At 49.0% G+C, this 12,987-nt stretch overlaps 1 protein-coding gene across 1 annotated transcript; it reads right to left on the bottom strand.

Moving 5' to 3' along the window:
• Positions 1-2: 2 nt before the first annotated feature.
• Positions 3-1,735, bottom strand: DNAJC5G (DnaJ heat shock protein family (Hsp40) member C5 gamma; the record flags this gene model as incomplete). The annotated part of the gene is given in 5 exon segments (XM_082642386.1): positions 3-58; positions 770-890; positions 894-908; positions 1,105-1,318; positions 1,623-1,735. Coding segments are annotated over 5 exon segments (519 nt in total).
• Between the last annotated feature and the right edge of the window lie 11,252 nt (positions 1,736-12,987).

Genomic DNA, 12,987 nt, shown 5'->3' with positions numbered 1-12,987 from the left:
TTTTAATAATTATCATCACTAGAATTATCTTCCCCTCTTCTAAAATGTTCTCTGTGTCCTGTAATGGAATTTGAAAAACACGTATGTAAACATTTAGTAACAAGTTTTTAGTCCACTAGTGAAAAAATGGTTACCTTGCAGTTATGCATTCACATCACTAGGTGGCACTGGTGTGAACGTCAGTCAACCCACACTTTAGGGGATAATCTCAGGCACTTTACCTTTCTTTTGAGTAAATGCAAAGAACTGCATCCTCTAACTTGTCTTCGACTACTGCCTTTTCTAGGCACAGTCCCCCACCCCATTCTTTTTTTTTTTTTTTTTTGCGGCACGCGGGCCTCTCACTGTTGTGGCCTCTCCCGTTGCGGAGCACAGGCTCCGGATGCGCAGGCTCAGCGGCCATGGCTCGCGGGCCCAGCCGCTCCGCGGCATGTGGGATCCTCCCGGACCGGGGCACGAACCCGTGTCCCCTGCATCGGCAGGCAGACTCTCAACCACTGCGCCACCAGGGAAGCTCCCCCACCCCATTCTTTTCCTTAACTCCCACCCCATTCGTTAAGTTTAACAGTCATAGGAGGCCAACATCACATTCAAACTGTCAGTGTGTGGCATAAACAAACTCAGAAACCAAGTGTATCCCCTTCTCTTTCTTCACTTTGCCCCAATACTGACTTGAGACTCCCATAGTTGGGAGTTCACAGTTTCACCCCCAACCATCTCCTGCATCCCTATTCCAGCTCTTATCCCAGTCCCTGCCTGTGGTTCTCACCTGAACTTGGAGGCTGATTCTGGACATTCAGCTCATATTTTGTCTTAGCTGCTTCCTCGGGTGGTGGCTTAAGTGTTCCACAGCAAAAGCAGCAGCAGCAGCAGCAACAGGTAAGCGGAGCTCACAGGAGGACAAGCATCTAAAAGGTGGGAAAGAATGGCTTCAATCCGGAAGTTCTTGTGTATTTCCATTCAAGCTCCCCTCCCTCAATCCTTCCAGCACCTGCTATATGAGACAACAGAAGCATTTGCCCTAGGAGAGGAGAATTAGCTGTCCTAAGAGAGGAGGGTTGCCCCTCCTTCCTTATTCTTAAGATACTAGGAAGAATTGTGTACCTTGAACCAACAACTATTCAGCGTAAAATAGTATGTGACGCCTTCTTCGCCAAAGTGGTCGTATATATATATTCCCAATGAGCCATGCCGGTCGTAAATTTGCCGCTTCTTAGGGTCACTCAGTACGGAGTGGGCTGTGTTGATCTCCTTGAATATTTCTGCTGCTTGAGGGTCCCCTGGATTCTTGTCTGGATGATACTTCAAGGCCAGTCTCCTACCCAAGCAATACCCAAAGGAGGGTGGGGAGAGGATGGGAATGGCTGGGGAGGGAGGGTTAGGATGAATGACAGGGATAGGTCTCTAGATGGGGACGAAAGAATGCATGAGATGTGGTACAAAGGAGGGAGGCAAGCGGCCCAAGTCTACGTTCCTCCCCGTGTCACACTGAAGACGATGATGGCCCCACCTGGCCCCAAAGGGAAGGCTTGGGGATTTAAAAATGGGTCAGAAAGCAAGGTAGACGGAAAAGGGTTCAAGGGGGACAACTGCAGGATTTAATAAGGGGCTGATGTCTGAACCTGTAGGCCTTTTTGACGTCTTCAGGTGAAGCACCCTTCTTAAGCTCCAGCACTGCATAGAGGGTTGATCCAGTTTTGGACAACCGGCGGGCTGCTTCGTCCACGTGAGCCATGATCTGGGTCAGAGGAGAAGCAGCATTTGTGAGAACTTCCACAGGTGAGGCCACAGAGAAGTGAAGTTCCAGTGACAGGAAGCTCATCGCCTTCAGGGGCTAGGCAGGTAAGTGGCTACAATGGGACAAGTCTAAGACAACAGTGACTGGCATCTGTGACTAGCAGGAGAGTGCAGGTGACAAGACCTTCAAATTTTAAAGAGGAAACATCTTCTCCTCACATTTCCCAGTGTCCTTCAGATACACAGACCTCCAGACACCCCACATTCTACAGAGGTGAAGCCAAGGGAGGTCTAAACCCTGCATCAAGATCGATTTTGTCCAGAGCTACTGGTACCTTAAGTAAACAGCCCCGAGCCTGTCCAAGCTCATTACTGGGTTTGAAAGACCAGCAGGGCCCCAGCCCCTGAACAGCTTGGGTGGGGAATCATGGAGATCCCCAATTCGCAAGGGAGAAACAAGTCAGACCAAACCCTGCGCTGCCTAAGAGAAGTCAGGCGTCCAAAAGCCAGGCCAGAAGGCAGTGCTTGCACCTAGGCCAGAGACTTTCTTCCTCCTTACCTCCCCTTTCAAACCCTCCCACCTCTGTCCCTCAGGGAGAACAGAGGGGTGACTCAAGGGATAAAGGAGGAGCTGTGGGGCAGATCAGAGAGGTAGCAGCGAGCAGGACCCCAGAGGGCCGGGGGAGCGCTTGGGAGGCTGTGGCTTGGGAGAACCAAGGCGACAAAGCTCAGAGGGAACGCTCTGGTTCCCCAGGTCCCCTCTGGCTCTGTGTGGACCCCCCACCCGGCCTGGCGTCTACCTCGGAGTCGCCCTCTTCAGCTGCGGAGGCCTCACGCAACCTCCATCAAGGTGTGAAACTTCACACGGAAACGGGCCAGCCGCCGACTGCGCCTGCGCACTGCGTCAACACTAGGGGTCCGTTTTTGGCGCTGCAGGTAGGTCTGGGAGGGACTTATTTCTCTCGCGGGAGCCTGAGCGTAGGGATCTGCCTGGCACCAGCGGCCAAGGGCTGCGGCGTGTCGGTTCCAGCCCCACCCGCGGGTGCATCCTGCAGGGCCAGTCCCTTCTCGGGTGGGAGGGGACTCATTCGATCAGGGACGTGGCTCATCGACTCACCTAAGGAAAGATAACGGGGCTTGCAGACCGTGGCTGTATGAGAGGCATGTTTGCTACAAACCTTTCTCAAGAGGTATATTACCTTCTCAGTCTTCTTTTACGGAATTTAGGGGTCTCCACTTGGTCCTTTTTTTCCCTTCTGCCGGGAAGCTCCTACACATGCTTTAAGACCTACATCAAATGTCAGTATTCCTAGGAAACTTTCCTTCATTCCCTCAATTGTTCTCACCTTCCTCTGTAAAAGCATTTATCCTATCATATTGTAATTTAGATGGCATGTTCCTTTAAATTGATGTCTTGAACATTCCAAAAGTCATTACTGTTCTTCAGAAACTTCCTTTAAATACTATTACATCACGAGGATGTACCATAATGTAATTATATAATCCAGATTGGATAATTGTTTATAATCATTTGATAGTATAATGACCTTATTATGAAAATTCTTATCTTTAAATCTACAAATAAATCTTTTTTTTTTCTTTAGAGTAGATTCCTGGAAGTGGAATTATTGGGTCAAAGCGAATTTTTTTGAGGCTTTTGATCCATATTGCTAACTTTCTTTCCAGAAAGTTACCAAAAGTACCAATTTACCTCCCTAATTTACATGCTACTTGCAGGGCATAAGAGCACCTATTTCTACTCGATTCCTGTGATCTCCTACAGGTTTGCATCCCTTATAATTTACCACTTCATGATGTTGGTTTTCGTAACAAAGGAGCACTCAATGCCTCCTATAACATGGAATTGAAAGAACTTTATTGTTTCAATCCTATCTCTCTGTTACCTGTCTTGTGACTTATTATCTCTTCCTTTTACTACTGTTACCCGTGTACATTTACCTTCCCTTCTAGGTTTTAAGTTGTAAATACTGCACCCCAAAGATGTGAGCCATCTGAGCAAACTAAAGAGTCCGTGTGCAACAGGCACAACGACCACTGAATTAGTTTATTTCTGTAGATTCGTGATCAGTGTAGGGGTGGGGATGAAAATCTTTGGTATCCCTCACTGAGTTCATAGGTTCTGGGTTAGATGAGTTTAGAGGTTAGTCGCCTAAAGTGAAGGAGATAAAGCTAACAATTTTTTGATGGTTTGTACTATGCCAGATTTCTCTAACTAACCTCCAGCCTTTCGTCACCATCATGGAAGGACAGAACCAGAACAGCCCAAGTCATTTCTCACCTCAGTCTACAGGCCCATTGTGGTCCAGCCCCTGCCTCTCACTCCAGCTCTACGGAGTATCACTGTCTTGCGTGCTCTGGTCTCTGCTGCACTGCTTTTCTGTCAGTTCTTTGAAGACACCGTGTTCCCTCCCACTCCTCTGCCTGGAGGGCTCCTCCCCAGGCTACGTGCATAGCTGACTTCTCATGCTTTGTGGCCCTCAGCTTCGTGCCTCCTCGGGGAGTCCTTCTAAATTGAGTTCCACTTCTCTCTCCCCATCTCGTTAACACCCTCACCCTGATTTGTGAATATATATTTATCTCACGTTGATTTGTTTAAGGTCTGCCTTCACCGGTAGACAGTGAACTCCATGAGGGCAGGGACCTTGTATGTTTGCTCACCATTGTATCCCCAGCACCTAGAACCATGCCTGGCTTATGATAAGTGAATTAATGATTTGCTGAATGAACTATAGCAGAGGCAGCCCTCTGCTGGTCCAGTGGAGGCCCAGAGTTTGGGCCATAGCAAGAATTGCCTGGGACAGAAGCACTTAGCTGGGGAATTGGACAGGACTGCAGAGCCCACTCTTCCTCATATGATCCGAGACAAGAAGAGACATGACGGGTAAAGAGACAGAAGGCACTAGGAGAGATAGTAATGGCGATTCTGGGCCCCTTGTTTCTTGTTTGTCTTACTTTTCCTCCAGTTCCTAACACAGTATCTGGAATATCGTAGGTACTCAGTAAATGTTGGTTAACTTGAATGAACAAGCACGCTTTTGTGTACCTTTTCTGAAGCACTTTTACCTCATTGTCTCCTTTGATCCTCACAACAACCCTGGGAGGTGGTGTGAGCCCATCCCTGCTTTATGGAAATGAGCCCAAGAAAGACGGCAAATTAGGCTCTGAGAAGAGTTAGTAAACAGCTTTCACATCTTGCCAGAGGCTCCAGAATGTTATTACTTCTTATCACTGCCCTCTGACATTCTAATTAATTCTAATCATAGTGGCTCTTGAAATAGCCATTATCTTTAAGCCTTCTGCGCCTCTGCTCTGAATGAGATGACAGTGCAGCCAGCAGCTGCAGAGATGGGAATAGAGCAAGCAGGTCAGCTGGCATCCTCTGGCCAGGGGCCTCCACTTGGCCTTTTAGAAGCAGACCCTTTTTGACTCCATTTTCCATGCACAGGGTCTCTTCTAACATCCAGCACAGAACTAGGAAGAACATACAAGCCAGGAGTCAGAAGCCCTAGATCTTTGTTTTGGCTCTGCCTCTAACAGGCTGTGTGATCTTGGACAAGTCACTTAATCTCTGAGTCTCTTCCCTCTTCTGTAAAATCCTGTACTGTTTCACAGGGTTGAGGTCAAGACTAAATTAAATTTGGTTGTAAAAAAAAAATGGAAAAAAAATTTAAAAACCATGCTAAAGAATGATGACAGACTCAAACCTTTTCTGGAATCATTTGCCCTCCCATCATACGTTGAGTCAGTGATCTTAGAAGTTTACTGTGTCACAGAGCCATTTGGTCTCTCCTGGAGAAAACCAAGAAGCATCCCTTATTTATCCACAAACAACTAAAGTTTTAGTCATATAGCTGGAATATACACATACAGACGGCAGACATTGGCATATTTATACCCAAAATATCACGCTCTCCAACATATGCAGTGGGAGAGAGAGATCATAATTTGTCACACCCAACCCCCAGGTTCTAGAATCATACAGATTTTGAGCTGGAAGGGACCTCAGAAACTTAACTCTCATACAATGCCTTCCTTTTGTAATTGAGAAAAGTGTGGCCTAGAGAAAGGGATTAACCTGCCCAAGGTCAACCTGTGAGGTCCAGACCTGTCTTGTGACTCCAAGTTCAGTGCCTATACTGTGTCTGCTCCTTATACACACCAGCTCCCTTTCCACTTTAAAATCTAAGTGTAGAAACAGACCAAATCCGTAGTTGATATTCACCTCCTTTCATGGTGATGTCAGGTAATATCCTGCTTTCCCTCCCCACAGCTGAAGGCATACATACTACATGTGACTAAAAATGCCTCTGGCCCCGTTTGTTTGCCTGTCCTCCCCAGGGCAGACGTCTCGTGGTGGGAGGTAGAGGGCTTCCAGTTAGAGAAGCTGCTTTATACCCCTGTCCTCTCTGCCCTGTAACCCCAGACTCTGCAGGCCTAAGGGTAGGCTAACAGGGCACACCTGCCTTACCTGTAAAATGGAGATAATAGTCTCTGCCTCTTAAGGTTGTTAAGAGGATTAAATATTTAATCTGAACAGTGCTTGGCATGTGGTAAGTGCTATGTCATTGTCATCATCATCATCATCATTCTTTCTATCCTGTCTCCTCCCAATTTTGTAAAGAGAGAAATTGCTTTCATTCTGTCTCTGGGAGGAAGCGGGTAAATCAGGGTCCTCCCTCTAAGAAGATTTGGAAATTGTTATTGGAATCCTTCCATCCCCTTTCTACATTCTTTTCTCAGCCCCTTAGAACCCTATTTTCTCATTCCTCTACCCAGTGCCCTCTGCCCTCCAAAATATCCATAGTGTTCCCCAAGCAGTCAAAACTCCAAAATTACCTCTCACTTCCTCTCCTTTAAACATTTCTAATAAAAATGATTACCTCCATAAAATTATCTCATCCCTACGGGTTAGGTGGAAAGCAATCTAATTAAAACCCTATAATTCAGCTTATAGTGCGAACAACTATTAATACTTCACCCTCTTAATTCTTAACCAACACAAAAGGAATAACTGGCAGAATTTCAGGCAGTATGACTGAATGAAGTGAAAAATATCAGGCTGTGTTTTGGGAAGAGACTTTGGGCCTTAAATCTCTCCTCTTCTTTCTGTTCAGCTCCACCAACTTCATGTCTTTTCAATTCTGGGGCTCTGCCTTCTTCTGTGTCTCCTCCTACATCTCTGATAAGTTTCCTGTCCCTTGCTGGCTCCTCTCGCTTCTTTCATTTCCTCATTGTGGATATTCTATATGGTTTGGTCTTTGAGCTCCTGCTTCTGCTCTCTCCTCTCTACTTCAGAGATGCAGTCTATGGGCATGGCTTCAGCTGGCACTACTCTGCTTTAGCTCAGGTTAGTGTCATCCACATGCCCATCTCCCATTGCCTCAAAACCACACTCTGAAATCTGAGCTTACGACCTTGCCCCCAGACTGGTTGTTCCTCTTGCTTTTTCTATTTACGTTAATGTTATGACTCTTTCCAAGATAATGCTGCTCAAAACCCAAACATCAGTGGGCTATGGACCATTATTTCCCCCAAATTCGGGCCAAAAAATCTTACTAATTTCTTTTTTCAAAATTGCTCTTTCATTGTCCCCTTCTTTTCAGCTCCCACAGCTTTGAAGCACCTCAGTTAAAGGATTTCCATGTCACACTGACTGTTGTCCTAGCCTTCTCACTGTTCTCCCTACTGCCAGTCTCATCCTGGATACTGGTTACCAGATCAATGTTCCTAGAGCAAAGCAATGTTTCCATCATTACCACTCCTTTGCTCATAGCCTATGAGGTGCAAAACAACCCTTAAAATATGGCAATGAAATCTACAATCTGATACCATGTTATCCCTCCAGGTGCATTGTCTGCTATTGCCCTGAAGTAAACCTTCCATAACCATCAGTCTTTTTTTCCTCCTAAATATTCCTGTTCTTTCTCACCTCTATACCATTGCCCTCACTACAGTTCCCCTCATGAACTGTCCTTTTAATTAATCAGTTCACTTACTCAACAAATATCTATTAATTGTTGCTCTATGCCTAGTACCTTGGATACAGTGATAATCGGCTCTCATAGATTATAGCTTAGTGTGGAAGACAGACATTCATTTATACCTTCAACAAATATTTATTAGGTGCTATCCTCTGCCAGATTCTGTTCTAGGTACTGGGGATATAGCAGCATACAGAACAGACAAAAACTTCTGCCATCATGTGGCTTAAATTCTGGTGAGAGGAGATAGACAGTAAACAAGATAAGTAAAATATTCAGTATGTTAGGTGGTAATAGTTGCTATGGAGAAACATAAAGCAGGGATGGAGATGGAAAAAATTTGAGGGAAGACTGCATTTTTTAAAAGGATAAGCAGAGAGGGCCTGTAAAAGTGATATATATATATGTGTGTATATTTTGTAATATTTATTTATTTATTTTTGGCTGCATCGGGTCTTAGTTGCGCCCATTGCGGTGCACGGGCTTCTCTCTCTAGTTGTGGTTCACAGGCTCTCTAGTTGTGGCCCGTGTGCTCAGTAGTTGCGGAGCACGGGCTTAGTTGCCCTGTGGCATGTGGGATCTTAGTTCCCTGACCAGGGATCAAACCCGTGTCCCCTGCATTGGAAGGCAGATTCTTAACCACTGGACCACCAGGGAAGTCCCTGTAAAAGTGATATTTGATTCAAGACCTGAAGCAGATGCTCAGGTGAGTTGTGAAGACATCTGGCAGAGTGTATTATACATAAAGAGATGAGTAAATGCAAAGGCCCTGGGGTGGAACACACCGGGTATGTCATAGGACCCATTGCACAAAGGCCAGAGTGGCTGGGGAGCGAGGTAGGAGTAGTATGAAATGAGATCAGAGGGGCTTAGATTGCATAGGGCTTTGCAGGCCAGTGGAAGGCCTTTGGCTGATACTGAGACAGAGACTGATGAAATCTGGCCTAGTTGCCTAGCCCGGATTGAGGATAGAAAGGAAGACCACCTATGAGGCTACTGCAGTAATCAAGAAGGCAGACGATGGTGGTTTAGACAAGGATGGGAGCAGGATTTGTTGACAGATTGGATGTGGGGTAAAAATAGAGAAGTCAAGGATGACTCTAAGGCTTCCGGTCTGAGCAAGTGGAAAGATGGAGTTCGCATGTTCTGACCTGGGAGGACTGCTGGGAAGAGAAGGTTTGGGATAAGGGTGGCGATCAGGAGCTCAGTTTTTGATGAAGCTTGAGATGCCTATTAGACATTAAAGAGGAGAGGTCAAGCTGACATTTGGGTATATGAGTTCAGAGTTCAAGTGAGAGATCTGGGAATCATCATATAAGCTGCCATTTATTTTTTTAAGTTTTTTTTTAATAGAAACGTTCAAACACATATAGAAACAGAATAGTACAATGATCCTCCATGTACCCATCACCCAGCTTCAACAATCATTGCTTCCTGCTGTTTCTAGGTAGTATTTAAAGCCTTGAGACTGGATGATATCTCCATGGGACTAAGTGTAGGAAGGTAAGAGAAGAGGGTGACCAAGTCCTGGAATATTCCAGCATTAAAAGGTTGGGAAGATGAGGAGGAACCAGCAAAGGAGACTGAAAATAAGTAGTCAATGAAATAGGAGGAAAACTAGATTATGGTGTCCTGGAAGCCAAGTGAAAAAAGAAATAATCTCCAAATAACAATTTAATTACAGTAGGATAAGTGCTAAGGCAGAAAAAGAAGTGTGCAATGAGAATGCATAACATGCACTAGGCTGATTTGGGGGGGTCAGGAAGGCTTCTTTGAGGATGTGACATTTAAGCCGCAGCCTTCCCTCATCTTCCGTATCTCCAACTAAAATCCTGCTTCCTCCATCCTGCTTCCACTCTGACAATCAGCTCCTCCTTTCTGGGATGGCTTTATCGAGGACTATGTATCAGGCACTATGGTGTGCTGGGGACACAGTGTTGAGAAAGACAATAGCTGTCTTCAGAGAGCTTGTACTCTAGTGAAGAGACTGACAAGTAAACGATTTTGTTAAAACGTGGTGAGTGCTAACGTCCCCGAGGCACAGTGGGCCTTGAGATCACCAGGGAAGGGCACATAACCCACCCAGGGGTGGGAGGGGTCAGGAAAGGCTTTCTAGGGGTAACACCTCTATGCATACCCTTCAGCTTGGCTTGGCCCTTTCAAGTGTTAACCCTTGCCCACAGCCTTGGATTCCAAATCTTGCCTGAGATCCCTGGCCCAGCCTAAATCCTGACCTCAGCACTGGGCTTTGCTCTCCTTCTCTCTCAATATGAACTGTTCCAGCCTGGGTCTCCCTGAAGCCTCCTTCTGAGCTGCTCTGTTGCCCTCTGCTCTGGAAGCTGGCACTGACCTGTCCTCTCGGGAACATGCAGGCCTTCCTGCCTCCACAACTAAGAGTAGACTAAGGACTCACCTTAGGGAAAATTGGTATCTGAGGAAGGCATAAGAGCATGTGGGTAAATCAGTAACCAAAATCTGAAGAACAGAAATCTCTTGCAATCAAGTTAAAGCCAGGATGGGAGAGAACACGTCTATCTTGTTCACTAGGAATCCACAGCTAGGATAGCAGGGCGCATGGCAGGAATAAGTGTTCAGTAAATGTTGAATGAAGACTAGAGTTCCATACAGGGCACCAGCCCTCAGCTGTCCTTCTAACTCCTGCACAGTTTTCCTAGCTCCTGTCCAGGTACAGAATGCCTTCCTCAGACCTGGAATTCAAGAGGACCCTTTGCAAAGATTTTCATAGGGCCACTTGATGGTTCTTTGAGAAACAGGTGCAAGCTGTCTGTTTCACTGCCAGGCTTTTCATGCATAGATTTCCAAGCAAAAGAAACTGTTGGTATTCTCCCTGCCGTTGCACTCGACTTCTGGAGGCAGCACGGTTTCCAAGGCCAGGGAGGCGAGGCGAAGGGCAGCCCTGTTATCCGTCTGCTCCGACGCCCCTTTCCCGTCTTGCCTTCTCGCTCCCCGCCGGGTGGCAGTGGCGGGGCGGGCACGTGCCGGCGTCTGCGCCCCCTCCCGGGCACCCGGGGCTGCTGTCCCTGCGCCACGGGCTGCCCAGGAAAGGAAATCCCGAAGGAAGCCATTGTTATTACCACGTCCCCCTGCTGTTGTCATCGGCCGAGGCGTGCCTAGAAGCCCGCCCCCCACGCCCCGTCCTGCATAGGGTCCCGCGGTTTCTGCCCATTTTCGAGCTCGCCCGCCCGCCCCGGGCCACTTTGGGCGAGGCTACCGCATCTGAGCCCTGGCGTGAGCAGTGGCCCTCACGTCCCAGCTCCAAGGCTCTCAGAATTGGCAATGCCCCAGGCCCAGTGCGGACGGAGCTTTGAAAACCGACGGCGCCAGGCGGGACGTGCCCGGGGGGGGCCCTGGCATAGGTGAGCGGGACATGAATTCCACCCCAGCTCTGACACGAACCAACAAGGTGACCTTGCTGGTGGCTTCCCCTCTCGCCTTGCTATAACCCACGGAGGGGGTTGAGGCCCCATGCCTCTAGGGGAGATTGGGGGACGAAAGCCACCCCCACCCTCGCTCCCTTGCCCCGCGTGGACTATGGGCTGGGCCTTGCGGGAAGAGTGTGGAGAACAGGCTGGCGCGGGCCCCGTGCAGGGTGTGGGTGGAGGCGGCGCCGAGGGCGCGCGCAGACCCTTTCGTTCTTCCGTGCCGCAGCGCTCCCGGCGCAGTACGATCTCTTAGCACACGCCGCCCGCAAACCTTGGCACAAGCCGCACTCTCCCCGCCGGAACAGCCAGCCCGCCGCCCAGCTTGCCTAATCCGTTCAAGCCTCACCTCCTCCGCGAAGCTCTCCCAGGTTAACCCCATCACTTCCAACCACTCTAGCTGGCACGTCCTCCATTTTTTTTTTGTTTGTTTGTTTTTAGAAGTACGCACGGAGTCTCATTGTCTGAAAAAAACAGTGTTGGGGTTAGATGACTGTCACCAGAGCCCTAAATTCATTGTGACGGGTATTCTGAAGCCCAGGGTATTCTGAAGGGTGCGTTTGATGGGATTCTTGCCGGGGCTGGCTAGCGACTCTCACCCTCCACCTTCCCCATCCATGCTCACTCTTTCCCCTCCTCCTACGGACCCTTCTCTTCACAGAGTGTCACAGCTTGGAGTGCACAATCCAGTAACCACCCCTTTTCATTGTACACTGGTGGCAGGTGTGAGGGGCACAGAACGTTGAGCATTTGAAGCTTCGACTCCAGGCTCAGCCACAGACTTTGCTGTAAGTCATTCCTTCCCCTGGGCTTTAGTTTAAGTGAGGCAAGATGAAGTAATGCCCGGGAAGGTGCTACAGGTTTGGAGGTAAGGACAAGCTGACCGCAGCCTCCCTCCATGAACCTGGGGCTGTGACCCCAGAGAAGTGGAGCGCTCTTCCTTTCGGCTGCCCCAGCCTCTAAGTGACAAAACTGCGGCTGTGCGCTCTCTCCAGTCGCCTTGTGGCGTCCTGAACCGGGGAGGGAGAGAGGATGGGGTTCCAGTCCCAGTCCTTTATTCACTGGTCGTATGACCCCGGACACTTCTTCCTCTGGGACTGTTACTCGTCCAAAAAATAGGGATAATAATGGATTGAAGGAGAGCTGGAAGCTTTTTGTCGCCCCATGTCTCTATAAAAATAAATAATAATGAGCGAGCGGTACAGTGCTTGGCAGCAGACTTTGCTCGCGAATTCCGACCCCACATCCGCCACCGAGGGGTTTCTGGCCGGAGTCCCTGGAGTTCTCCCGGATTTGTCACACTGCTTACCCCACATTCTCTTTCTGGTTCTCTCCTCCACACCTGTTTCTGCCTTCGTGTGGGGAGGCTGGGGCCACGAGGTGACGGGTGGTGGGGAGAGGGGGTGGGATGCCCTGGCGCGGACCTGCACGGGGCGGTGTCCCTTGGGCGAAGATTGGTTGGAAGGTCCCTAGGCTTGAGGAGCTCGGCTGGGAACTGGTAGGCAGGGCTCGGGTAGGGGCGGGGCTGGTCTGCCTAGGGGTGGGCTATGGAGATTAGGCGTTCTCTAGAACGCGGCGGGGGCGCAGAGAGCTCCCACCGCCCCACCTGGCTCCGGCACCGGGAAGTAGGGCCATACCTACGGGGACGGGGCTCCGGGGGCGGGGCTTAGGCGTGGGGGGAGAGGGTGGGGAGCCTGGAGGCGGGGCTTGGGGAGCTCGCCCCACGCGGGGCGGGGCTCCAGCAGCCGCGGGATCTGCAGTTCGGACTGCCGGCGCCACAGTCGCCGCAGTTCCCTCCACTGTGGTGG

The sequence above is a fragment of the Mesoplodon mirus genome (assembly GCF_964341445.2).
Source record: "Mesoplodon mirus genome assembly, chromosome: 14".
NCBI classification, from domain to species: Eukaryota; Metazoa; Chordata; class Mammalia; order Artiodactyla; family Ziphiidae; genus Mesoplodon; species Mesoplodon mirus.
This window is presented reverse-complemented; position numbering and strand designations above follow the sequence as displayed.